Genomic DNA, 27674 nt, shown 5'->3' on the forward strand with positions numbered 1-27674 from the left:
AACGCACATTGCGGGGGTGGAGCAAGGTGGTGGCGCCCATGAAACGCACATGTTGTGTGGGGGAGAAGATGGCGGTGCCCATTGCTCACACATGGCCTGGGGAGGATAGCGGCGGCCATTGTCCGTGACCGGGGGGGGTGGGGACTGCCGCTGAGCGGGCCTGGCACACCGCTGTGTAGTGGCCCTTCTTCCCGCAGGCCTTACAAAGACCAAGAACAAAGAAAATTACAGTACAGGAACAGGCCCTTCGGCCCTCCCACCTGCGCCGATCCAGATCCTTTATCTACACCTGTCACCTATTTTCCAAGGATCTGCTTCCCTCTGTTCCCTGCCCGTTCATATATCTGTCTAGATGCATCTTAAATGATGCTATTGTGCCCGCCTCTACCACCTCCGCTGGCAAAGCGTTCCAGGCACCCACCCCCCTCTGCGTAAAAAACTTTCCATGCACATCTCCCTTAAACTTTCCCCCTCTCACCTTGAAATCGTGACCCCTTGTAATTGACACCCCCACTCTTGGAAAAAGCTTGTTGCTATCCACTCTGTCCATACCTCTCATAATTTTGTAGACCTCAATCAGGTCCTCCCTCAACCTCTGTCTTTCCAACAAAAACAATCCTAATCTACTCAACCTTTCTTCATAGCTAGCACCCTCCATACCAAGCAACATCCTGGTGAACCTCCTCTGCACCTTCTCTAAAGCATCCACATCCTTCTGGTAATGTGGCGACCAGAACTGCACGCAGTATTCTAAATGTGGCCTAACCAAAGTCCTATACAACTGTAACATGACCTGCCGACTCTTGTACTCAAAATCCCGTCTGATGAAGTCAAGCATGCTGTATGCCTTCTTGACCACTCTTATCGACCTGCGTTGCCACCTTCAGGGTACAATGGACCTGAACTCCCAGATCTCTCTGTACATCAATTTTCCCCAGGACTCTTCCATTGACCGTATAGTCCGCTCTTGAATTAGACCTTCCAAAATGCATCACCTCGCATTTGCCTGGATTGAACTCCATCTGCCATTTCCCTGCCCAACTCTCCAATCTATTTATATTTTGCTGTCTTCTCTGACAGTCCTCCTCGCTATCTGCAACTCCACCAATCTTAGTATCGTCTGCAAACTTGCGAATCAGACCACCTATACCTTCGTCCAGATCATTTATGTATATCACAAACAACAGTGGTCCGAGCACGGATCCCTGTGGAACACCACTAGTCACCGTTCTCCATTTTGAGACACTCCCTTCCACCACTACTCTGTCTCCTGTTGCCTAGCCAGTTCTTTATCCATCTAGCTAGTACACCCTGAACCCCATACGACTTCACTTTTTCCATCAACCTGACATGGAAAACTTTATCAAACGCCTTACTGAAGTCCATGTATATGACATCAATTAACGTTGTCACTTCCTCAAATAATTCTATTAGGTTTGTAAGACATGATCTTCCCTACACAAAACCATGCTGCCTATCACTGATCTATTTTCTTCCAAATGTGACTAGATCCTATCCCTCAGTATCTTCTCCAACAGTTTGCCTACCACCGACTTCAAGCTCACAGGTCCATAATTCCCTGGATTATCCCTGCTACCCTTCTTAAACAAAGGGACAACATTAGCAATTCTCCAGTCCTCCGGGACCTCACCCGTGCTCAAGGATGCTGCAAAGATATCTGTTAAGGCCCCAGCTATTTCTTCCCTCACTTCCCTCAGTAACCTGGGATAGATCCCATTCAGACCTGGGGACTTGTCCACCTTAATGCCTTTTAGAATACCCTAAACTTCCCCCTTCCTTATGCCGACTTGACCTAGAGTAAACATCCATCCTTGGCCTCAACATCCGTCATGTCCATCTCCTTGGTGAATACCGATGCAAAGTACTCATTAAGAATCTCACCCATTGAACATGGGGAAAAGTGAGTTGTTTGTGGTGCATCCAGGGGAGCAGAGTAGAGAAATAGAGGACCTACCGTTGAGGAAGGTAACAAGGGACTTTCGTTACCTGGGGATCCAGATAGCCAAGAATTGGGGCACATTGCATAGGTTAAATTTAACGCGGTTGGTGGAACAAATGGAGGAGGATTTCAAGAGATGGGATATGGTATCCCTGTCACTAGCAGGGAGGGTGCAGGCGGTTAAGATGGTGGTCCTCCCGAGATTCCTCTTTGTGTTTCAGTGCCTCCCGGTGGTGATCACGAAGGCTTTTTTAAAAAGGATTGAAAAGAGCATCATGGGTTTTGTGTGGGCCGGGAAGACCCCGAGAGTGAGGAAGGGATTCTTACAGCGTAGCAGGGATAGGGGGGCTGGCACTACCGAGCCTAAGTGAGTATTATTGGGCCGCTAATATTTCAATGGTGAGTAAGTGGATGGGAGAGGAGGAGGGAGCGGCGTGGAAGAGATTAGAGAGGGCATCCTGTAGGGGGACTAGCCTACAGGCTATGGTGACAGCCCCATTGCCGTTCTCACCGAGGAACTACACCACAAGCCCGGTGGTGGTGGCTACACTGAAGATTTGGGGACAGTGGAGACGGCATAGGGGAAAGACTGGAGCTTTGGGGGGGTCCCCGATAAGAAACAACCATAGGTTTGCCCCGGGGGGAATGGATGGGGGATATGGAATGTGGCAAAGAGCAGGAATAACGCAACTGAAAGATCTGTTTGTGGATGGGAAGTTCGCGAGTCTGGGAGCGCTGACCGAGAAATATGGGTTGCCCCAAGGGAATGCATTTAGGTATATGCAACTGAGGGCTTTTGCGAGGCAACAAGGTGAGGGAATTCCCGCAGCTCCCGACACAAGAGGTGCAGGACAGAGTGATCTCAAAGACATGGGTGGGGGATGGTAAGGTGTCAGATATATATAGGGAAATGAGGGACGAAGGGGAGACTATGGTAGATGAACTAAAAGGGAAATGGGAAGAAGAGCTGGGGGAGGAGATCGAGGAGGGGCTGTGGGCAGATGCCCTAAGCAGGGTAAACTCGTTGTCCTCGTGTGCCAGGCTAAGCCTGATTCAGTTTAAGGTATTACACAGGGCGCATATGACTGGAGCACGGCTCAGTAAATTTTTTGGGGTGGAGGATAGGTGTGCGAGGTGCTCAAGAAGCCCAGCGAATCATACCCATATGTTTTGGTCATGCCCGGCACTACAGGGGTTTTGGATGGGGGTGACAAAGGTGCTTTCAAAAGTAGTGGGGGTCCGGGTCGAACCAAGCTGGGGGTTGGCTATATTTGGGGTTGCACAAGAGCCGGGAGTGCAGGAGGCGAGAGAGGCCGATGTTTTGGCCTTTGCGTCCCTAGTAGCCCGGCGCAGGATATTGTTAATGTGGAAAGAAGCCAAGCCCCCGGGGGTGGAGACCTGGATAAATAACATGGCAGGGTTTATAAAGCTAGAGCGGATTAAGTTCGTTCTAAGGGGGTCGGCTCAAGGGTTCACCAGGCGGTGGCAACCGTTCGTCGAATACCTCGCAGAAAGATAGATGGAATGGAAAAAAGAAGGCAGCAGCAGCAGCCCAGGATCGGGGGGAGGGGGGGGGGGAGAGGAACCAGAAGGACTCTCAGGGTTGTTAATATATACTGTATAATATGTATAGGTCGTTGCTACAGATAATTATATATTGGACTGTAAAATTATATTTTTGGAGAGTGTTACTTGTGATAAGGCAGTTGCCAATTAGGGTTAGTTTTCATTTTTGTTATTTATTATTTATTCATTTTTTTTTTTGTTTATAAAATAGGTCATTGTTATTTGTGTTGTTATAATATTGTGTAAAGGATGCACAATGTACTGTGTTGGATGACCAAAAATTTTCAATAAAATATCTATTTTAAAAAAAAAAAAAAGAATCTCACCCATTTCCTCTGACTCCACGCATAAATTCCCTCTTTTGTCTTTGAGTGGGCCAATCGTTTCTCTAGTTACCCTCTTGCTCCTTATATACGAATAAAAGGCTTTGGGATTTTCCTTAACCCTGTTAGCCAAAGATATTTCATGACTCCTTTTAGCCCTCTTTATTGCACGTTTGAGATTTGTCCTACTTTCCCGATATTCCTCCAAAGCTTCATCAGATTTAAGTCGCCCAGATCTTATGTATGCTTCCTTTTTCATCTTAGCTAGTCTCACAATTCCACCCGTCATCCATGATTCCCTAATCTTGCCATTTCTATCCCTCATTTTCAGAGGGACATGTTTGTCCTGCACTCTAATCAACCTTTCCTGAAAAGACTCCCACATTTCAAATGTGGATTTCCCCTTAAAGAGCTGCTCCCAATCCACATTCCCTAGCTCCTGCCGAATTTTGTTATACTTGGCCTTTCCCCAATTTAGCACTCTTTCTTTAGGACCACACTCGTCTTTGTCCATGGGTATTCTAAAACTTACGGAATTGTGATCGCTATTTCCAAAGTAATCATCGACTGAAACTTCAACCACCTGGTCGTGATCATTCCCCAATACCAGGTCCAGTATGGCCCCTTCCCGAGTTGGACTATTTACATACTGCTCTTAAAAAAAAAAAAACTCTCCTGGATGCTCCTTACAAATTCTGCTCCATCTACACTTCCAACACTACATTAGTCCCATTCAATGCTGGGGAAGTTAAAATCTCCCAAGGGCAGCGCGGGCCGGGCAGTGTTGGCGGGGGTGTCTGTTGGCTGCAAAAATAGAATCGGGGTCGCCCGCAGATCACTGGCTGGCGCGTAGCGCAGGTGTACTGGGTGGGTCGCGCCCCCGCTGGGGCGGCTGCCTGTGGGGCCCATGAAGCGTAGGAGGAGTGGGTTGGGGGCGTAGGACTGTACATTGCGCAGGGCGACCGTCATGGAAAGCGCTAGTGTTTTAGTCTCTGCGAAGCTGCGCGTGGCCCCTTCTAGGAGCCGCTGCCTGATAACATCAGACCCAATCCCAGTTACAAAAGCGTCCCTCATAAGGAGATCGGAGTGCTCCTTAGCTGTAACGTCCTGGCAGTCACAGTCCCGAACTAATGGGATCAGGGCCCTCCAGAAGTCCTCGATTGACTCACCAGGTAGTTGAGTACGCGTTGCGAGCGCGTGTCTGGCGAAGAGCGTGTTCCTCTTCTGCTCATAACTCTCTTTGAGTCGAGTCATAGCGTCAGCGTAATTGAGCGCATCCTGGACCAGCGCGAAGATTTTAGAGTTGAGTCTGGAGTACAAGATTTGAATCTTCTGAGCCCCTGGGACGGGGTTGGCGCCGCGTTGATATACGCTTCAAAACAAGCTAGCCAGTGCTGAAAGTCCTTTCTGGTGTCGCTTGCGTGTGGATCCAGCTGCAGGCGATCTGGTTTAATCCGGAGGTCCATCTTCTGAATCAGAGACTAATAAATTGAGGCACGATCAATTTGGCTGGAGACTTAAGTTGAATTCAAACTGAGGCTTTATTAGTCTCTGAAGTGTGGCCTCCTACAGCAGCTGACGAAATGGCTGCGAGCTGAAGGCCACGCATATTTAGAACTCGGCTCCTGGGCAGAGCTAGCATGCAGGGGCCCAGGTGAACCTGTAGTGCAGGTTCTACCGTACAACCCTTAATATAGGAACACAGTGGCTTACCACATGTATTGCGCAAAATAATTTGTGTCTACGTTCAATTGTACATTATGCTTTGACTAAACTTTCAATGCATGGATCTTTTTCTTTTCAGTTTGACTATAACCCTCAAGCAGCAGAGTGGTCCAGAGAAACCAGGGGTGCTTATCTGATTAATCCTATTCCACTGGAGAATTGGGTGTTGGTTTTTACCCGAAGGAATGCAGATGTCGCTAGGAGCCTTTTCCAAACTCTAGGCAAAGTGGTAAATGCAATGGGCATTAGGATGGAGAAGCCATTAATGTGAGTATTCAACATTACAAGATATAGTTCACACTTATTGCATCAGGAGTCTTTTAATTGTATTGGGTGATGCAAATAAGATCGTTTTAGGAAGGTAGGATCAGAAATTAACTATTTAGCCCTTCAAGCCTATTGCCCCATTCAATGAGGCCATGGCTGATCTGTGACCTAACTATGTACCTGCCTTTGCCCCATATCCCTCTTATATGTTTTGGTTAAAGGAAATCTCCTAATCGCTGGTCAATTGTTAAATTTAAATCTTATTATCGATAGCTATTTGACATAGACATAGACACAGAACATACAGTGCAGAAGGAGGCCATTCGGCCCATCACGTCTGCACCGACCCACTTAAGCCCTCACTTCCACCCTATCCCCGTAACCCAATAACCCCATCTAACCTTTTTGGTCACTAAGGGCAATTTGCCATGGCCAATCCACCTAACCTGCACATCTTTGGACTGTGGGAGGAAACCGGAGCACCCGGAGGAAACCCACGCAGACACGGGGAGAACGTGCAGACTCCACAGACAGTGACCCAGCGGGGAATCGAACCTGGTACCCTGGCGCTGTGAAGCCACAGTGCTATCCACTTGTGCTACCATGCTGCATTTGTTTAGAAGTTGTCACCTATTGCCAGTAATAGTCACCCCACTACTTTGGGGGCCAAGATGCCTAGCTCTAATTTAGACTGTTCTCTCCCCATAGATTCCCAACCAGTGGAAATAGTTCCTCTCTGCCCAATCAGTTCCCTCTGTCAATATGAGAGCACAGTGGTGACGCGGGCATTTCCTCGGGTGGTTATTCGTTTGGGGGGTGGGGGTTGGTTTAATAGCTGATTTCCAGGTTAAAGGGGCCTAAGTCGAAGCTTCTATAGGGGAGCCACCTTTCGTGTGACTGTTCACCACATCGCTACCACTGGAAGCCAATTTAAAGCACATGGATAACTACAAGCTGTGGTACTGAGAAAAACCTTTAAATGTTTGCAAAGTTCAACTTGTGCCTAAGCCAGTTCCAAGATGTAAACACTCTGAGATAGGCTGTAATTTCTGGTTTTTCTAATGGTAAATCCATATCCTCCCTCTTAATGTAATTGTTTTCTCAATCCCTTCATTCACAAGGCTGGAGTTGTAATGAAGTGGTCTCTAGTTCCTGATTCAGTGTGGGAGAAATTGTATAATTAGTAACATGGAGTTAATTGGCCGTGACTGTCCTGTAAATCATGCTTTGGGTCTAACATCGATTCCCTACTCCAGTGAAGAAAGATGAACATCCTGCAGTCGGTGTGGATGTTTGACGCCATTCATTCTGATCATGGCTGATCATCCAATTCAATAGCTGTGGTAAACCACTGTATTGCATTGTTACCTGCCTGGGCTTGTCCTGGCTGGCTCCGCCTGTGACTCCTCCACCTGGGCTCATGTATAAAGGTGGCTAGTCTCCGTCTCCGACCCAGTTCGGGACCAGAGGCCAGGAGGCTTGATGTTTAGTGTATTAAAGCCTCAGTTACGTTCATTACTCGTCGTGTGTATATTGATGGCATATCAATTTAATACACTAAAGTTCTAAGATGAACTCATCACTCAAGCCTGATCGCCTGGAGCTGGACTCACAGGCAGCTGACGCCACGGAAACATTTGAGCACTGGCTAAGCTGCTTCGAAGCGTACCTCGGATCCTTCACCGAAGACTTCACAGACCTCCAGAAGAAGCAGATCCTCCATGCACGGGTGAGCCCACGAGTCTTTCTTCTCCTCCGGGACGCCCCCTCGTATGCGGAGGCAATAACGCTGCTGAAGGGACAGTATGTGAAGTCCGTTAACAAGGTGTATGCTAGGCACCTCCTTGCCACGAGACTGCAACGCCCTGGGGAATCACTCGCAGAATTCCTGCGTGCTTTACGTGTACTCTGCTGGAACTGTGATTGCCGGGCGATATCGGCTACCCAGCACGTGGAGCTGCTGATCAGGGACGCTTATGTCGCAGGTATGAAATCAAACTATATGAATGAAAAATGAAAATCGCTTATTGTCACAAGTAGGCTTCAAATGAAGTTACTGTGAAAAGCCCCTAGTCGCCACATTCCGGCGCCTGTTCGGGGAGGCTGCTACGGGAATTGAACAGTGCTGCTGGCCTGCTTTGGCCTTCTTTCAAAGCCAGTGATTTAGCCCAGTGTTAAACAGCCCCTGATCACCAGCGATTACTAGAAGGGGGTACACTCTGCCTCCCAGAGACAGTGCAACTCTCCAACTCGCTGGAGGTGGCCACCATCTTCAGTTTCGGCCGCCACGTGCGACCCATGGGGGTCGCCATCTTTAGCGCATCCTCCAACCGCCACACGTGACCCATGGGGGGCCGCCATCTTGGACGCCATCGCCGCTGCCACGCGCGAGTCTTGTGGGCCGCCATCTTGGGACCACTCCGCAGCCTCCTGGGAGCCCGGTTCACCCGACCGTACGCTGGCCACCGCTACCTCCGACCGGCCTACCAACCACCTTCCGAAGCTCGCCTTCATCACACTCGACCAGTCCCGGCCGCACCACCTCACGAAGTCAATGGTGACCATCCGGATCAAATGGGAACGAGACGGCCTGTCTTTTCGACCCCAGGAGCGCAGAACAAACAGCTTCATTCACCCAGATACGGTAAGGCGCTGCTCCCTCCCAATCTTACCTGCGACCCAGAAAATCTCCTTGGCCTCCGGATCCCATGCAGTAGAAATCCAGGGGTACTGTGTCGCGACCCTTAAAGTACAAGGCGTAGAGTACGCTAACTTCAAACTCTACATCCTTCCCCATCTCTGCGCTGCCCTATTACTGGGGCTTGACTTCCCGTGCCACCTCCAAAGCCTTACCTTAAAGTTCGGTGGACCCCTGCACCCCCCCCCCCCCCCCCCCCCCCCCCCCCTCACCGTCTGTAGCCACCGTCTGTAGCCCCACCCTCGCTCTTCGCAAATCTCACCCCGGACTGTAAGCCCGTCGCTACCAGGAGCAGATGATGCAGTGCCCGGGACAGAGCCTTTATCAGGTCGGAGGTCCAGCGACTCCTGCGAGAGGGGATCATTGAGGCTAGTACCCGCCCCTGGAGAGCCCAAGTGGTGGTCGTTAAGACTGGGGAGAAGCACCAGATGGTCATCGATTACAGTCAGACCATCAACCGGTACACGCAGCTCGATGCGTACCCCCTCCCCCGCATATCTGACATGGTCAACCAGGTTGCGCAGTATCGAGTCTTCTCCACAGTTGACTTGAAGTCCGCGTACCACCAGCTCTCTATCCGCACGGAGGACCGCCAATACACTGCCTTCGAGGCAGATGGCCGCCTCTACCACTTCTCTGGGTTCCCTTCGGCGTCACCAATGGGGTCTCGGTCTTCCAAAGAGAAATTGACCGAATGGTTGACCAGTACGGGCTGCGGGCCACATTCCCGTACTTCGAAAATGTCACCATCTGCGGCCATGACCAGTAGGACCATGCCGAAAACCTCCAGCACTTCCTCAACACCGCCAAACTCCTGAACCTCCCCTATAATAAAGAAAAATGCGTTTTCCATACAACCCGCCTAGCCATCCTCGGCTACGTCGTGGAACATGGAGTCCTGGGGCCCGACCCCGACTGCATGCGCCCCCTCCTGGAACTCCCTTCACCACTGCCCCAAGGCCCTGAAGAGATGCCTGGGGTTCTTCTCGTACTATGCTGAGGCCCGACTGGCCTTGAATCGCATCAAGGCAGATATTGCCAAAGCCGCGATGCACGCTGTGGACGAGTCCATCCTATTCCAGGTGGAGAGCGATGCGTCGGACTTTGCTCTGGCCGCCACCCTCAACCAGGCGGGCAGGCCCGCTTTCTTCTGGTCTTCAACCAGGCTTTCTTCTCCCGTATCCTCCATGCCTCTGAAATCCGACTCTCCTCCGTCGAAAAGGAAGCCCAAGCCAACGTAGAAGTTGTGCGACATTGGAGGCATTACCTGGCCGGCAGGCGATTCACTCTCCTCACTGACCAACGGTCGGTTGCCTTCCATGTTCAACAACACACAGCGGGGCAAGATCAAGGATGACAAGATTCTGAGGTGGCAACTACGATATCTTGTATCGACCTGGGAAGCTCAATGAGCCCCCAGATGCCCTGTCCTGCAGTACATGTGCCAGCGCACAAGTAGACCGACTCCGTGCCCTCCACAATGACCTCTATCACCCGGGGGTCACCCGTTTTTTTCACTCTATCAAGGCTCGCAACCTGCCTTACTCCATCGAGGAGGTCAGGACCGTGACCAGGGACTGCCAGGTCTTCGTGGAATGCAAGCCGAATTTCTATCGGCCAGACAGAGCACACCTGCTAAAGGCCTCTCGCCCCTTTGAGCGCCTCAGCGTCGACTTCAAAGGACCCCTCTCCTCCACTGACCGCACTTCCTCAATGTTGTTGACGAGTACTCAAGATTCCCCTTCGCCATCCTGTGCCCTGACACGACCTCTGCCACCGTCATCAAGGCCCTGCACCGTCTTTTCACCCTGTTCGGGTTCCCCGTCTACATCCATAGTGATCGGGGATCCTCCTTCATGAGCGACGAGTTGAGTCAGTTGATGCTCAGCAAGGGCATCGCCTCCAGCAGGACGACCAGCTACAACCCCTGAGGAAACGGACAGGTGGCGAGGGCGAACGTGACGGTCTGGAAGGCCATCCTCTTGGCCCTATGGTCTAGAAGTCTCCCAGTCTCCCGCTGGCAGGAGGTCCTTTCCGATGCGCTCCACTCAATCCTGTCGCTCCTGTGCACTGCCACCAACGAGACTCCTCGCGAGCTTTTACATAAGAACTAGGAGCAGGAGTAGGCCATGTGGCCCCTTGAGCCTGCTCCACCATTCAATGAGATCATGGCTGATCTGTTGTGGACTCAGCTCCACTTTCCGGCCCGAACACCATAACCCTTAATCCCTTTATTCTTCAAAAACTATCCATCTTTATCTTAAAAACATTTAATGAAGGAGCCTCTACTGCTTCACTGGGCAGGAAATTCCATAGATTCACAACCCTTTGGGTGAAGAAGTTCCTCCTAAACTCAGTCCTAAATCTACTTCCCCTTATTTTGAGGCTATGTTTGCTTTCCCCACGAAGTCCACCTCCGGGGTCTCGCTCCCATCGTGGCTGGCAGTCCCAGGGCCCGTCGTCCTCCGGAAGCATGCGAGGAGCCACAAGCCCGACCCCCTCGTCGAGAGGGTCCTTGCTCCTCCATGCCAATCCACAATATGCCTACGTGGCACATCAGGATGGGCGACTGGACACAGTCTCCCTTCGGGATTTGGCACCTGCAGGTTCCCCAGCGACCACCACCACCCCTGACCCTACACCGTCTTCCCCCACCCCTGCCCACCTCCCTCCAGAACTAGCACCCGCAGGCCCACTGGCGACCATCACCACCATCTCCGCCCATACACCACCCCCCCACCCCCCTCACCGACTCAACAACTGGGTGAAGATGAGGACAACACGTTCCTGGACGCGCAGGTCTCGACACCGGTGCCCACACCACAACCGGGACTGAGTCAATCACGGCGGAAGGTCAAGGCCCCTGACAGACTTGACCTTTAAGACCACTTCACCCCCGCCAGACACACTTTTTTTAACAGGAGGTGAATGTGGTAAACCACTATTACATTGTGTCGTGTTGTTACTGCCTGGGCTTGTCCCGGCTGGCTCTGCTTGTGGCTCCTCCCCTCGGGCTCATGTATAAATGTGGCTAGTCTCTGCCTCCGACCCAGTTCGGGACCAGAGGCCAGGAGGCTTGCTGTTTAGTGCATTAAAGCCTCAGTTATGTTCATCGCTCATCGTGTGTTTTTTGATGGCATATCAATAGCCTATTCCTGCTTTCCCCCATATCCTTTGATCCCCTTTGCCTCGAAGTGCAATATCTAATTGTTTCATGAAACCATACAATGTTTTGGACTCAACTACTTCTTGGCGTAACGAACTCCACAGACTCCCCTTTCTCAAAAACTTGACCAAACGGTCCCATAAATGTCATGTTATGTCACCAGTTCAAGGTATTGTGTTGAATGGCGACTGACTTCCTGCCAGTCAGGAGAGTGATGGAATATGTTTCACTTGGCTGGGTGGGTGCATCTACGTCAGAGAAATTCACCTGAAGCATTAACTCTGTGGGTGCACAACGCACAAAATGAGAGTCCCATTTTGGGCATGTATTGGGTCGGGGCCCCTCCGAGACACTGCGGTGCAGGGTGTTTTTCTGTACCTGCAGCATCAGGAACGACCCCACTATTTAATGGGACTCTGCCTTTCATTATGGCCTTGGTCGGGGCCCCTCGAGACTGAGTTTGGTGCAGGAAGATGACTTGAGGATTGGGGCACCATCTTCAAATGCCACCCCGATCTGTCGACCCCCCCCCCCCCTCAGCACAATTAGATTAACCACTTACCTTTCCTGGTTACCTCACTGCACCAAACTACCAAATTCTCACTGTCTGTATCTCTCTCACTCAGGCTGTGTCTCCTTGACCTGCGCAATGCTAATAATATAGTATAATGCTAATAATAATAATATAATATGGCACTTACCTCACACCAATGGATCTTATTATTAGGTTAGAGGAGGAGGGTGGGTGGGAGACACTACACGTGTAGTGTCTCGGGTTAACTCTCCACCAGAACTTATTGGTTGGGGGGGGGGCCTTCCCAGAAGTCCGCGGGTCGAACTTCCAGTTCCCGCCTTATATTAAAAAAAAAACAGAAAAGAAGAACAGAAACGGGACCAGGTAAGTGTTTTTAAAGTAAAAACTTACCTCCCAGAAAGCCCTTGCGCACCGCTCCCGCCGAAATCCCCAGTTAGTCTAGGCTCACATCCCACTGTGGAATATGACAAGCTCTTCATTCCAGGGATCATTCATGTGAACCTCCTCTGGTCCCTTTCCATGCCCCAACGTAGCTCTTGGGGGTCCTTGAGTCCACCTCCTCACCCCAACTATTAAGAGCAGGGCAATGCCGGCCCCGATCCATGACACATGCACCCAGGTCCCTTGGCACAGGCACACTGGCAGTGCCCCAGCCAACCTGGCATGGCGGTGACCTCCAATGGCCCGGGTGACCCCCCCCCCCCCCCAAAAAAAACCAGTTGCCTTTATGCCTGATCCATGTTGGTGCGGATCAGTGCTAAACTGCACCATGTCGAGGGCCATTCGTTCCTGGGCCTCGGGAGAATCCAGCGCAGACATTTTAATGAACCTAATGGCTGACTTAAATATGTTGATCTGGTTCACACCCAGCAACGGCGAGATCCAGATTTCAATGTCTCACCAGGCATTGACAGCATCTTCAATCTCTCGAGAGATTTAACGGCCTCGTCACCGAGCTGGGTGTGACTAGGCCATTAGGTTGCACCCTATTTCATTCTCTCCACAGATGTTGCCTGACCTGTGTATTTCTAGCATTTTCCCTTATTTAATCTTGCGGGGTACTTTGTAGTTATGTATGTCTATTTTTGAATTGGCAAGTTGCCTATTATTTTGGGGAATTGATGGAGACCGAGGAAACTTTACATGGGTAGGTTCCAGCCATGACCATTTCCTATGGCTGTATTTGATGAGATTATGCCCTACGTTACCAATTTGATCTGGTCACTACATCAAAAAAAGTCTTGGTTTTATTGCTGTTCCAATGAGCTTTTTTCATTGCAGGATTGAGGTTGAAGATCGAAGTGAGGCATTTTTGAAGGCATTGCAGTCTAATGTTACTCAGTCTACAAGAATTGTAAGGGAGCATGTTTCTTGGAGATTTTAATCCAGCATTACTTGTCTCTTTGATTAAATATCAACTTGTAATTTTGTATGTGTGGGATTGAAAATGGCAGAACAGAACTTATTCCTTTTGGAGGCAAGTAATACACAGATACATAGAAGATAGGAGGAGGCCTTTTGGCCCTTCGAGCCTGCTCCGCCATTCATCACGATCATGGCTGATCATCCAACTCAATAGCCTAATCCTGCTTTCTCTCCATAGCCTTTGATCCCATTCTCCTCGAGTGCTATATCCAGCCGCCTCTTGAATATATTCAAAGTTTTAGCATCAACTACTTCCTGTGGCAATGAATTCCACAGGCTCACCACTCTTTGGGTGAAGAAATGTCTCCTTATCTCTGTCCAAAATGGTTTACCCTGAATCCTCAGACTGTGACCCCTGGTTCTGGACACGCCCATCATTGGTAACATCTTCCCTGCATCTACCTTGTCTAGTCCTGTTAGAATTTTATAAGTCTCTATGAGATCCCCCCTTCATTCTTCTGAACTCCAGCGAGAACAATCCCAACCGAGTCAATCTCTCCTCATATGACAGTCCTGGCCATCCCTGGAATCAGTCTGGTAAACCTTCACTGCACTCCCTCGAGAGCAAGAACATCCTTCCTCAGAGAAGGTGACCAAACTGCACACACTACTCCCAAGTGTGGCCTCACTAAGGCCCTGTATAATTGCAGCAACACATCCCTGCCTCTATACTCAAAACCTCTCACAATGAAGACCAACATACCATTAGCCTTCTTTACCGCCTGCTGCACCTGCATGCTTACCTTCAGCGACTGGTGCACAAGGACACCCAGGTCCCGCTGCACACTCCCCTCTCCCAATTTACAACCATTCAGGTAGTAATCTGCCTTCCTGTTTTTGCTTCCAAAGTGAATAACCTCACACTTATCCAAATTATACTGCATCTGCCATTGGTTTGCCCACTCGCCCAATCTGTCCAGATCATGCTGTAGGATCCCTGCATCCTCGTCACAATTCACCCTTCCACCCAACTTGCTATCATCTGAAAACTTTGAGATGTTGCAGTTTGTTCCTTCATCCAAATCATTAATATATATTGTGAATAGCTGGGGTCTCAGCTCCGATCCCTGTGGTACCCCACTGGTTACTGCCTGCCCATTTGAAAAGGACTCATTAATCCCTACTCTTTGTTTCCTCTCTGCCAACCAGTTTTCTATCCACCTCAATACATTTCCCCCAATCCCATGCATTTTACTTTTGCAATAATCTCTTATGCGGGACTTTGTCAAACGCCTTCGAAAGTCCGAATATACCACATCGACTGGCTCCCCCTTGTCGACTGTACTGGTTACCTCTTCAAAGAATTCCAACAGATTTGTCAAGCATGATTTTCCTTTCATAAATCTATGCTGACTCTGACTGATCCTGCCACTGCTTTCTAAATGTTCCGCTCTAAAGTCCTTGATAATGGATTCAAGCCTTTTCCCCATTACCGATGTTAGACTTCCTGGTCTATAATTCCCTGCTTTCTCTCTACCTCCCTTTTTGAATATCGGAGTGACGTGAGTTACCCTCCAATCTTCAGAGACAGTTCCAGAGTCTATAGAATCCCGGAAGATGACCACCAATGCATTCACTATTTCCAGAGACACCTCCTTAAGCTCTCTGGGATGCAGATTCTCAGGTCCTGGGGATTATTCCGTCTTCAATTCCATCAATTTTCCCAGCACCATTTCTCTGCTAATGTTGTTCTCCCTCAGTCCTTCCCTCTCACAACATTCTCCAACATTTCTGGTATCTGATTTGTGAAGACAGAACCAAAGTATGTATTCAATTGCTCAGCCATTTCTTTGGCCCTTTTTATGCATTCCCCTGTTTTTGTCTACATTTCTCTTTACCAATCTCGTTCTCTTCACATATCTATAGGAACTCTTAGTGTCAGTCTTTATGTTCCTGCAAGCTTCCTTTCGTATTGTACTTTCTCTTCTTAATCAATCCCTTCGTCCTTCTTTGCTGAATTCTAAACTGCTCCGAATCCTCAGACCTATTATTTTTCTTGGCCAATCTGTATGTTTCTTCCTTGTATCGGATACTATTTCTAGTTTCCTTTGTAAGCTATGGATTGGCCCTCTTACACCCTTTGCTTTTGTGTCAGACAGGAATGAACAGTTGCTGTAGTTTCCCCCATGCGTTCCTTGAATGTTTGACATTGTCTATACACTGTCATCCCTTTAAGTAACTCTCCCCAATCTATCAAGGCCAACCCACATCTCATATCTTCATAGTTCCCTTTATTAAGATTCAGCACCCTAGTCTCAGAATCAATTACTTCTCGATCCATCTTGATAAATTATGGTCGCTCATCCCCAAGGGGTCTCGGACAGCCAGATTAAATGAAATGAAATTGCTTATTGTCACAAGTAGGCTTCAAATGAAGTTACTGTGAAAAGCCCCTAGTCGCCACATTCCGGCGCCTGTTCGGGGAGGCTGGTAAGGGAATTGAACCGTGCTGCTGGCCTGCCTTGGTCTGCTTTCAAAGCCAGCGATTTAGCCCTGTGCTAAACAGGATTGGCAATGATTCCCTTCTCATTACACAGTACCCAGTCTAAGATGGCCTGCTCTCTAGTTGGTTCCTCCACATATTGATCAAAAAAACCATCCCGTATACACTCCAGGAATTCCCCCTCTGAGGCATTGTGGCTCATTTGATTCACTTTTCTTATTCACTTTTCTACCTTTTGTTTTTGTCCTTGTTCCCTCTTTCTCTGACTCCTTGCATAGATTCCCAGCCCCCTGGCATATTAGTTTAAACCCTCCCCAACCGCTCTAACAAATAGCCCCCATAGGACATCTGTCCCGGTGCCCAGGTGTAACCCGTCCAGTTTGTACAGGTCCCACCTCCCCCAGAACTGGTCCCAATGCCGAAGGAATCTGAAACCCTCCCCCCCCGACACCATCTCTTCAGCAAAAGTTGCAAAGGTGAGAAATCCACAATCTGTTCAAAGTGGAGAGAGAAAGTAATAAAACACACGAATTATGATTATAATCCTAGATTGTGAACAAAAATATCAAGTATACAGCCAGCAGCAAATCCTAATCATTGGTTGAGCTGTGGCTAGGATATTGTCCAATTTTGGAAACTGTGCATTAGGAATTAGATAAAATAGGTGCCAAAAGATTCCCTAATATTGTACCATGACTTTAGTTATCAAAGCTTTGAGCGGTTGAAGCTCTTCATGAGCTAATGGAGGTTTGGATGCATTCTAATAGATATACTTGGAAGGGTTTGGATGAAAGAATGGGCTGGTGGAAGCAGGAAGACCCCAATTGTTTGTCAGCAACTTAGTGTCCTATTTAAAACTCTAGATTAGCCTTTCAAATGAGAAAAAATTGTATTAATCGTAAGGATTTCATAAAATTGAGGGGATTGGATGAGATGGGAATACCTTTTGAGTAGCTATTTACACAAGTATCCATTGCAGTGAAGGATATTTATGAAGAAAAATCAACTGTACAAAAGTAATTCTGTGCTCCAATAACTTTCCTCCCTTCACCAGGTTGTTTGTGTCCTTCCATCTAACCGCAAAGACAAATATGATACGATCAAGAAATACCTGTGTGTTGAATGTCCTACCCCAAGTCAGTGTGTCGTCGCCCGTACCTTGAGCAAGCCACAGGCATTGATGGCTATTGCTACAAAAATTGCTTTACAAATGAATTGTAAAATGGGTGGCGAGCTGTGGAGTGTTGAGATACCAGTAAGTATTTGCACTGGAACAAAAATCTTTAGAAGCTGCTTTTTCTGTCTAATTAAATACCAGGAGCGAATGCAGCCGTGAACATTAAAGACTTGTTTGCAGTATTGCAGCAGAATTGACTGCTGCAAAGCTGTCTCAACTCTCCTGTATTGTGGATTCAAACATCCAACAAACCAGGATACAAATCAGCTCACACTAATAGTGCAAAGTAAAGTGGCTGCACTGAATCAGGAAGGCCTGTCGTTTTGGTACTGAACCGGATAACACTGAATTAAAATCTTAATGGAACATTGTGAACTAATTTCCTTGAGAATTTGGGAAGATCTGTCATGAGCAGTTAGAATCATAGATTTCCTGCAGTGCAGAAGGAGGCCATCCGGCCCATTGAGTCTGCACTGTCCCTCTGAAAGAGCACTCTATCAAGGCCCACTCCCCGCCCTATCCCCATAACCCCACCTAACCTGCACATCTTTGGACTGTGGGAAGAAACCGGAGCACCCGGAGGAAACCCACGCAGACACGGGGAGGACGTGCAGACTCTGCACAGACAGTGACCCAGTGGGGAAATCGAACCTGGGTCCCTGGCACTGAGGCAGCAGTGCTAACCTCTGTGTCGCAGTTGGTTTTGACTTTATTGCATCTTAAGGCATAGGTGACGGTTTAACTTGATGAATGTTTTTGCAGCTCAAACAGCTCATGGTGGTTGGAATAGATTGTTACCATGATAATGCTGCTGGGAGAAAGTCTATTGCCGGATTTGTAGCCAGTCTTAATCAATCAATAACAAGGTAAGCTCCGATTGGAAGGTATCCTCATGAAATTGTATCTAATAATAATAATAATCTTTACAAGTCAGCTGACATTAACACTGCAATGAAGTTACTGTGAAAATCCCCTAGTCGCCACACTCCGGCGCCTGTTCGGGTACACAGAGGGAGAATTCAGAATGTCCAATTCACCTAACCTGCACATCTTTGGACTGTGGGAGGAAACTTCAGAGGGAAGGATACATTGCTCCAGGGCTGATATCACTGACAACCAGGGATCATAAAACAAACTTTATGGGGGCAGCACGGTGGCGCAGTGGTAGCCCTGCAGTCTCACGGCGCCGAGGTCCCAGGTTCGATCCCAGCTCTGGGTCACTGTCCGTGTGGAGTTTGCACATTCCCCCCGTGTTTGCGTGGGTTTCGCCCCCACAACCCAAAGATGTGCAGGGTAGGTGGATTGGACACGCTAAATTGTTCCTTAATTGGAAAAAATGAATAGGGTACACTAAATTTAAAAAATAAATAAAGCAAACTTTATTATCAACACAGGATTAACCCCATTGACATCCAAGGCTTTTCAATTCGCAGTTAAAACAGTTCGAAAAGAACAACCCTGCTGTTAAACGGGACTCTACTTAATTTCTGGACCCTGGTGAGGAATGCCCCCAGATGTCACACTTTGTCCCATTTCCTTTCCTGCACTAATGAGCTCAGCTCACCACTGCAGGACTATCTCTGGACTCTATTCGCTCTGACACACACTCTCTCTCTGTCTCGCAAATTATCTTGACTATAGCACAAGATTTGTTCTTTTGTCGGACTTCACGCAATTTCTTTGTAGGACTTCACAGTTTCTGTAGAACCAACCTAACTGCAATAGTGGGTGGTATGGCAACCAAACTTTTAAATGTTATGTTGCAGAAATATTGATCTTTGCTCTGCTCCGACTTCCTGTATTAAGCAGGGTTTTTCTGTCCCAAGCATAAGCAAACTTATTCTTGGTTTGATTGACCTTGTCACTATCTAATGAGTTGCCCACATTTAAAAGCTATAAAGGCCTGTATAATTGGAGAGGTGCTGGGCTAGTTGGATCTGGTGAAGGATGATGCAGCCAAGGTTTAATTGGAATGCATGCTTTGACTTTTGGAGACTCTGCGTGCTACCTTATAATTTTGAGGTTTTAATATTTGCTTTTCAAATATTTATAAAATGAAACCGGATTACTCCCTGTGCCACGTGTCTGTGAGGTTAGAACTAGGAAGATAGTACAGCTCAACACGTGGCTAAACAGCTGGTGTAGGAGGGAGGGTTCAGATATCTGGACCATTGGGATCTCCGGGGCAGGTGGTGTCTTGTTCTGCTCTAGGCGTAGCATAAACGGCTTCCTTGTGGTGCACTTGACAAAGGAAGGTTCAGACGTGGAGATAACTTCAACACGTGTATTAAACTATTTACACTTCTCCTACTTGGGTTCGCCACTACTGTTAATCCTTCTATAGCTACTCAGACTGACTAACCAGTCTGCTACAATCCACGTGGTGGGTGTAATATTGAATCAACCCTATGTCTCTACTCACTGACTGTCTCCACTGGAAAGAGGAAGATCATGTGTGTTGTGTCTTTTATATATGGGTTGGTGTAATGCCCGTGTGTGTGTGTGTGTGTGTGTGTGTGTGTGTGTGTGTGTGTGTGTGTGTGTGTGTGTGTGTGTGTGTGTGTGTGTGTGTGTGTGTGTGTGCCCATTGGTCGTGTCCTATCTAACTGTTCTATTGGTTGAGCGTCTGTGTGTCATGTCTCTGGTGTTCCCTCTAGTGTCTAGCTAGTCTACATGTATTTACATTAACCCCTTGTGTCTTTACAGTGATGCATATCACCACAGGTGGGACCTGTACAAGAAGGACGGGTTGCATCTAAACTGAAGGGGCATAAATATTCTGGCCCGGAGGTTTGCTAGAGTAACACTGGAGGATTTAAACTAGTTTGGCAGTGGGGTGGGAACCAAAGCAAAGGTGAATTAACTGAAGGGGAACTAGAGAGTAGGGCCAGGAAAACTGAGGAAGAGCACACAGGGTGTGGTTGCTGATCAGAAAGGGTCTGGTGAACTGAAGTACATTTGTTTCAATGCGAGAAGTGTAACAGGTAAGGCAGATGAACTTAGAGCTTGGATTAGTACTTTTTTCATAGAATTTACAGTGTAGAAGGAGGCCATTCGACCCATCAGGTCTGCACCGACCCTTGGAAAGATCGCCGTACGAAAGCCCACACCTCCACCCTATTCCCGTAACCCAGCAACTCAATCCCACCTTTTGGACACTAAGGGCAATTTAGCATGGCCAATCCACCTAACCTGCACGTCTTTGGACTGGGAGAGGAAACCGGAGCACCCGGAGGAAACCCACGCAGACACGGGGAGAACATGCAGACACCGCACAGGCAGTGACCCAAACCGGGAATCGAACCTGGGACCATGGAGCTGTGAAGCAACAGTGCTAACCACTATGCTACCATTCCAAGTTCCTACTTGGAACTATGATGTTGTTATCATTACAGAGACTTGGTTAAGGGAACAACCGGATTGGCAGCTTAACGCTCCAAGATACAGATATTTGAGACGGGTTAGAGGGGGATGTAAAAGGGGTGGGGGAGTAACATTACTGGTTAAGGAGAATATCACAACTGTATTGCAGGAGGACTCCTCCGAGGGCTCATACAGTGAGGCAATATGGGTAGAGCTCAGGAACAGGAAGGGTGTAATCACAAAGTTGGGGGTTAATTATGGGCCTCCCAACAGCCAGTGGGAGATAGAGGAACAGCTATGTAGGCAGATTTTGGCAAGGTGTAAAAATAACAGGGCTGTTGTAGTGGGTGATTTTTAACGTCCCCTATTGACTGGGACCCACTTAATGCTAAGGGCGTGGCTGGGGCAGTTTGTAAGGAGCATCCAGGAGGGCTTCTTGGAACAGTATGTAGATAGTCCAACTAGGGAAGGGGCCGTGCTGGACCTGATATTGGGGAATGACGATCATGGCTGATCATCCAACTCAATAACTTAATCCTGCTTTCTCCCCATAGCCTTTGATCCCATTCTCCTCGAGTGCTACATCCAGCCGCCTCATGAATATATTCAAAGTTTTAGCATCAACTACTTCCTGTGGCCATAAGACATAGGAGCGGAAGTAAGGCCATTCAGCCCATCGAGTCCACTCCACCATTCAATCATGGCTGATTTCAACTCCATTTACCCGCTCTCTCTCCATAGCCCTTAATTCCTCGAGAAATCAAGAATTTATCAACTTCTGTCTTAAAGACACTCAACGTCCTGGCCTCCACCGCCCTCTGTGGCAATGAATTCCACAGACCCACCACTCTCTGGCTGAAGAAATTTCTCCTCATCTCTGTTCTAAAGTGACTCCCTTTTATTCTAAGGCTGTGCCCCCGGGTCCTAGTCTCCCCTGCTAATGGAAACAACTTCCCTACATCCACCCTATCTAAGCCATTCATTATCTTGTAAGTTTCTATTAGATCTCACCTCAACCTCCTAAACTCCAATGAATATAATCCCAGGATCCTCAGACGTTCATCGTATGTTAGGCCTACCATTCCTGGGATCATCCGTGTGAATCACCGCTGGACCCGCTCCAGTGCCAGTATGTCCTTCCTGAGGTGTGGGGCCCAAAATTGCTCACAGTATTCTAAATGGGGCCTAACTAATGCTTTATAAAGCTTCAGAAGTACAATGCTTCAAAGCAATGAATTCCACAGGCTCACCACTCTTTGGGTGAAGAAATGTCTCCTTATCTCTGTCCAAAATGGTTTACCCTGAATCCTCAGACTGTGACCCCTGATTCTGGACACACCCATCATTGGTAACATTTTCCCTGCATCTACCCTGTCCAGTCCTGTTAGAATTTTATAAGTCTCTGAGATCCCCCCCCCCCCTCATTCTTCTGAGCTCCAGCGAGAACAATTCCAACCTAGTCAATCTCTCCTCATATGACAGTCCCGCCATCCCTGGAATCAGCCTGGTAAATGACTAGCATGTGGGAAGCTTTAAAGTGTAGGTTGATAGGAATTCGGGACCGGCACGTTCCTGTAAGGATGAAGGATAAGTATGGCAAGTTTCAGGAACTTTGGATAACGAGAGATATTGCGAGCCTAGTCAAAAAAAAAAACGGAAGCATTTGTCAAGGCTAGGATGCTCGGAACACACAAAGCAAGTGTGGAATACAAAGAAAGTAGAAAGAAACTTGAGGCAGGAGGGCTAAAAGCGGTCACGAAAAGTCACTGGCCAGCAAGATTAAGGAAAATCCCAAGGTTTTTCTACATATATAAAGAGGGTAGCCAGGGAGAGGGTTGGCCCGAGCCAGAGGAAATGGGCAAGGTATGAAATGAGGACTTTGTGTCAGTATTCTCAATAGAGAAGGATTTGGTGGATGATGAGTCTTTGGGAAGTGTAGGTAGTTTGGGTCATGTTGAGATCAAAAAGGAAGGAGGTATTTGGGGTCTTGAAAAGCATAAGGTAGACAAGTCCCCAGGGCCTGATGGGATATACCCCATAATAAATCAAATCAAAGTATACAGAGGCAAGAGAGGAAATTGTTGGGGCCTTGAGAGAAATCTTTGTATCCTCACTCGCTACAGGTGAGGTTCCAGAGGACTGGAGAATAGCCAATGTTGCTCCTTTGTTTAAGAAGGGTAGCATGGAGATTCCAGGTAATTACAGGCCGGTGAGTCTCAAGTAAGTAGTTGGGAAATTATTGGAGAAGATTCTTTAAGACAAGATTTATACCCAGTCGGAAATAAGTTAATGTGTTAGCGAGAGGCAGCATGGTTTTGTAATGGGGAGGTTGTGTCTCACTTACTTGGTCGAATTGTTTGAGGAAGGTGATTAAGGGTAGGATAGTGGATGTTGTCTGCATGGACTTCAGTAAGACCTTTGACGAGGTCCCTCATGGCAGACTGATTTAGAAGGTGAAGTCGCACCAGGATCAGAGTTGAGCTGGCAAGATGGATGCAGATCTGGCTCGGTCACAGAAGACAAGAGGGTAGCAGTGAAAGGGTGCGTTTCTGAATGGAGGGCTGTGACTATTGGCTTTCCTCAGGGATCTGTGCTGGGACCTTTGCCGTTTGTATATATAAATGATATGGAGGAAAATGTAACTGGTTTGATTAATAAGTTTGTGGACAACACAAAGGTTGGTGGAATTGCGGATAGTGATGAGGACCATCAGAGGATACAGCAGCATATAGACCAGTTGGAGACTTGGGTGGGGAGATGGCAGATGGAGTTTAATCCGGACAAATGTGAGGTAATGCATTTTGGAAGGTCTAATGCAGATAGAAAATATACAGTAAACGGCAGAACCCTTAGGAGTATTGATAGGCAGACTGATCTGGGTGTACAGGTCACTGAAAGTGGCAACGCAGGTGGAGAAGGTAGTCAAGAAGATGTACGGCATGCTTGCTTTCATCGGCTGGGGCATCGAGTTTTAAATGAGCAAGTCATGTTGTAGCTTTATAGAATTGTAGTTAGGCCGCACTTGGAATATAGTGTTCAATTCTGGTTGCCACACTTATCAGGAGGATGTGGAGGATTTGGAGAGGGTACAGAAAAGATTTACCAGGATGTTGCCTGGTATGGGAGAGCATTAGCTATGAAAAGAGGTTGGAGAAACTTTGATTTCTTCTCACTGGAACGATGGAGGTTGAGGATGACCTGACAGAAGTCTACAAGATTGAGGGGCATGGACAGAGAGTGGATAGTCAGAAGTTTTTTACCAAGGTGAAGAGTTACGGGGGGGGGCATGGGTTTAAAGGAGATGTATGAGACACGTTTTTTATACCCGAGGGTGGTGGGTACCTGGGACTCGCTGCCAGAGGAGGTGGTAGAAGCTGGTACGATAGTGACTTTTAAAGGACGTCTTGATAAATACATGAATAGGATGGGGATAAAGTCATATGATGGGTATAGAGGGATATGGTCCCCGGAAGGGTAGGGGGTTTTAGTTCAGGCGGGAAGCATGGTCGGTGCAGGCGTGGAGGGCCGAAGGGCCTGTTCTTGTGCTGTAATTTTCTTAGTTCTGCTGGTTGAAATCTGTGAAGCATTATACTGCAAATTTAAAAATAACTCATTGATCTTTGTGACTAGGTGGTTTTCTCGCTGCATCTTGCAAGAGCGTGGACAAGAACTTGTAGATGGATTAAAGGTTTGCTTACAAGGTAGGTTCATGTCAGAATTGGATGAAAGCTGTTGTATACTTAAGAGCCAGAAGTATGAATACAGGAATAGTGGTTTGTATTTCATGATGCATTGGAATTAAAAACAACCTTCTTAATGTTGACAATTTGCATGTGGTTACAGGTATCATAGAATTTACAGTGCAAAAGGAGGGCATTCGGCCCATTGAGTCTGCTCTGGCCCTTGGAAAGAGCACCGTACCTAAGCTCACACCTCCACCCCATCCCTGTAACCCCACCTAACCTTTTTTGGACACTGAGGGAAATTTAGCATGGCCAATCCACCTAACCTGCACATCCGTGGGCGGAAACTGGAGCACCCGGAGAAAATCCACGCAGACTCCGAGCGTGCAGACTCCGCACAGACAGTGACCCAAGCTGGGAATTGAACTTGGGACCCTGGAGCTGTGAAGCAACTTTGCTGACCACTGTGCTGCCTGAGATTTAAGATTTTTGACCAGGGTTTTATGTGAGCTTGGCATGTTAGTATTCGGAGTAAAAACAACCAGAATATGTTGACTCATCATATTCTTAAAAGTCGAGAAACAATTTAACAAAAGTCCCATTTTATTTCCCAACTAACATGGTGCAGCAATTGTGGGATTATCACCGAATCTCCCAGGGAATGGCTTCGCTGCTGAAGTTATGCCAACTGCAGGAACCCCCCTCTGATGTGAACCCTTTGACATCACTTGCAATGTGCTCCTCTGCTGGTTTGATAGGCTCACTATTGATCATGTCTGGGTGTCATGATGCTTGGAGGATCTTATGACCCAGATTTTGTGATGGTAATATGAAATTGGCAGTGGCCATCATTACTCTGAAACTGATAGCAACTTCAGGACTCTGTACATTTGCAGTTAAACACACAAATCCATTTGTTGAATGTTAAATTTCTCCATCATAAATTCCAGTTTTTAAAATTCTGATATTTTATTTTCTATCTTTGTCCCATGATGAACAATTTTTTTTTTTTGTCATCTTATACCAAAGAAAGAATCAAAGCAAAGGGATTTGTTTTTTTTGGTTACCTGATTTTCTGAGAATACTGAAATATAGAATTTATAGTGGAGAAAGATGCCATTCAGCCCACTTGAATGTGCACCAGCCCTTGGAAAGAGTACCCCATGCGTCCATCCTCTCCCAGTAACCCCACCTAACATTTTTGGACACTAAGGGGCAATTTAGCATGGGCAATCCAGCTAACCTTGCACATCTTTGGGCTGTGGGAGAAAACTGGAACCCCCAGATGAAACTCGCGCAGACACGGGGAGAACGTGCAAACTCCACACAGCCAGTTAAACCCGGGTCCCTGGAGCTGTGAAGCAGCACTGCTTGCCACCGTGCTGCCTATATGTTGTGCTGTTTACCCTGCTTAATGACATGACTAGTGTTGGGCACTTGGGCAGTCCCCTTGGTGACAGAACAGGCAAAGTGTGTCAGAGATCACAAGATCTTTCTGGGAAATTTTCTTGCACGTTCGTAGCGAGTGATGTTGCTTCACTGATGTGTGATGTCCTGCTAAATCAATGAGTGCTGCAGGAGGGCATGATCTGGGCAGCACCAGGCATGCCTAAAAATCAAAGCCTGGTGAAACTATAACCCAGGACTAAGTGATCCCACAATCAACAGCTCAGATCAAAGTCCTGCCACACTGCCCAGCCGTGAATGGTGGTGGGAAATTAAAACAATTAACTGGAGGAGAAGGCTCCATGAATGTCCCCATCCTCCATTATAGGTGAGCCCAGCACATCAGTGCAAAAGACTAAGCTGAAGCATTCACAACCATCTTCAGCCAGAGTTGCTGAGTGAATGGTCCATCTCGGCCTCCTCCTGAGGTCGTCGGCGTTACAGATGTCAGTTTTCAGTCGATTCGATTCACTCCTCATGATATCAAGAAATGGCTGAAGACACTGGGTACTGCAAAGACAATGGGCCCTGTCATATTAATTCTGTGACTCAAGAGCAGGTCAAGATTAGTGGGAGACTAGAGGACTGGGAAATCTTTAGGGGGCAACAGAAAGCTACCAAAAAAGCTATACAGAAGAGTATGATAGATTATGAGAGTAAACTTGCTCAGAATATAAAAACAGATGTAAAAGTTTCTATAAATATATAAAACAAAAAAAAGAGTGGCTAAAGTGAATATTGGTCCTTTAGAGGGTGAGAAGGGAGATTTAATAATGGGAGATAAGGAAATGGCTGAGGAACTGAACAGGTTTTTTGGGTCGGTCGTCACAGTGGAAGACACAAATAACATGCCAGTGACTGATGGAAATGAGGCTATGACAGGTGAGGACCTTGAGAGGATTGTTATCACTAAGGAGGTAGTGATGGGCAAGCTAATGGGGCTAAAGGGAGACAAGTCTCCTGGCCCTGATGGAATGCATCCCAGAGTGCTAAAAGAGATGGCTAGGGAAATTGCAAATGCACTAGTGATAATTTACCAAAATTCACTAGACTCTGGGGTGGTCCTGGCGGATTGGAAATTAGCAAACGTGACACCACTGTTTAAAAAAGGAGGTAGGCAGAAAGCAGGTAATTATAGGCCAGTGAGCTTAACTTCGGTAGTAGGGAAGATGCTGGAATCTATCATCAAGGAAGAAATAGCGAGGCATCTGGATGGAAACTGTCCCATTGGGCAGACGCAGCATGGGTTCATAAAGGGCAGGTCGTGCCTAACTAATTCAGTGGAATTTTTTGAGGACATTACCAGTGCGGTAGATAACGGGGAGCCAATGGATGTGGTATATCTGGATTTCCAGAAAGCCTTTGACGAGGTGCCACACAAAAGGTTGCTGCATAAGATAAAGATGCATGGCATTAAGGGAAAAGTAGTAGCATGGATAGAGGATTGGTTAATTAATAGAAAGCAAAGAGTGGGGATTAATGGGTGTTTCTCTAGTTAGCAATCAGTAGCTAGTGGTGTCCCTCAGAGATCAGTGTTGGGCCCACAATTGTTCACAATTTACATAGATGATTTGGAGTTGGGGACCAAGGGCAACGTGTCCAAGTTTGCAGACGACACTAAGATGAGTGGTAAAGCAAAAAGTGCAGAGGATACTGGAAGTCTGCAGAGGGATTTGGATAGGCTAAGTGAATGGGCTAGGGTCTGGCAGATGGAATACAATGTTGACAAATGTGAGGTTATCCATTTTGGTAGGAACAACAGCAAAAGGGATTATTATTTAAATAAAATATTAAAACATGCTGCTGTGCAGAGAGACCTGGGTGTGCTAGTGCATGAGTCGCAAAAAGTTGGTTTACAGGTGCAACAGGTGATTAAGAAGGTGAATGGAATTTTGTC

General features: G+C 47.6%; 1 protein-coding gene across 2 annotated transcripts in view; it reads left to right on the plus strand.

Moving 5' to 3' along the window:
- Nucleotides 1–27674, plus strand: part of piwil1 (piwi-like RNA-mediated gene silencing 1) — a 76044-nt gene that overhangs the window by 40228 nt on the left and 8142 nt on the right. For both annotated transcript variants that reach the window (XM_072516735.1, XM_072516826.1), the window contains exons 13-17: nucleotides 5654–5841; nucleotides 13522–13594; nucleotides 17163–17363; nucleotides 18048–18151; nucleotides 24279–24349. In XM_072516735.1, the coding sequence (XP_072372836.1) occupies nucleotides 5654–5841; nucleotides 13522–13594; nucleotides 17163–17363; nucleotides 18048–18151; nucleotides 24279–24349 (637 nt within the window). The remainder of the gene's footprint in view (nucleotides 1–5653; nucleotides 5842–13521; nucleotides 13595–17162; nucleotides 17364–18047; nucleotides 18152–24278; nucleotides 24350–27674) is intronic.

The sequence above is a fragment of the Scyliorhinus torazame genome, chromosome 1 (assembly GCF_047496885.1).
Source record: "Scyliorhinus torazame isolate Kashiwa2021f chromosome 1, sScyTor2.1, whole genome shotgun sequence".
In the NCBI taxonomy this organism is placed as follows: domain Eukaryota; kingdom Metazoa; phylum Chordata; class Chondrichthyes; order Carcharhiniformes; family Scyliorhinidae; genus Scyliorhinus; species Scyliorhinus torazame.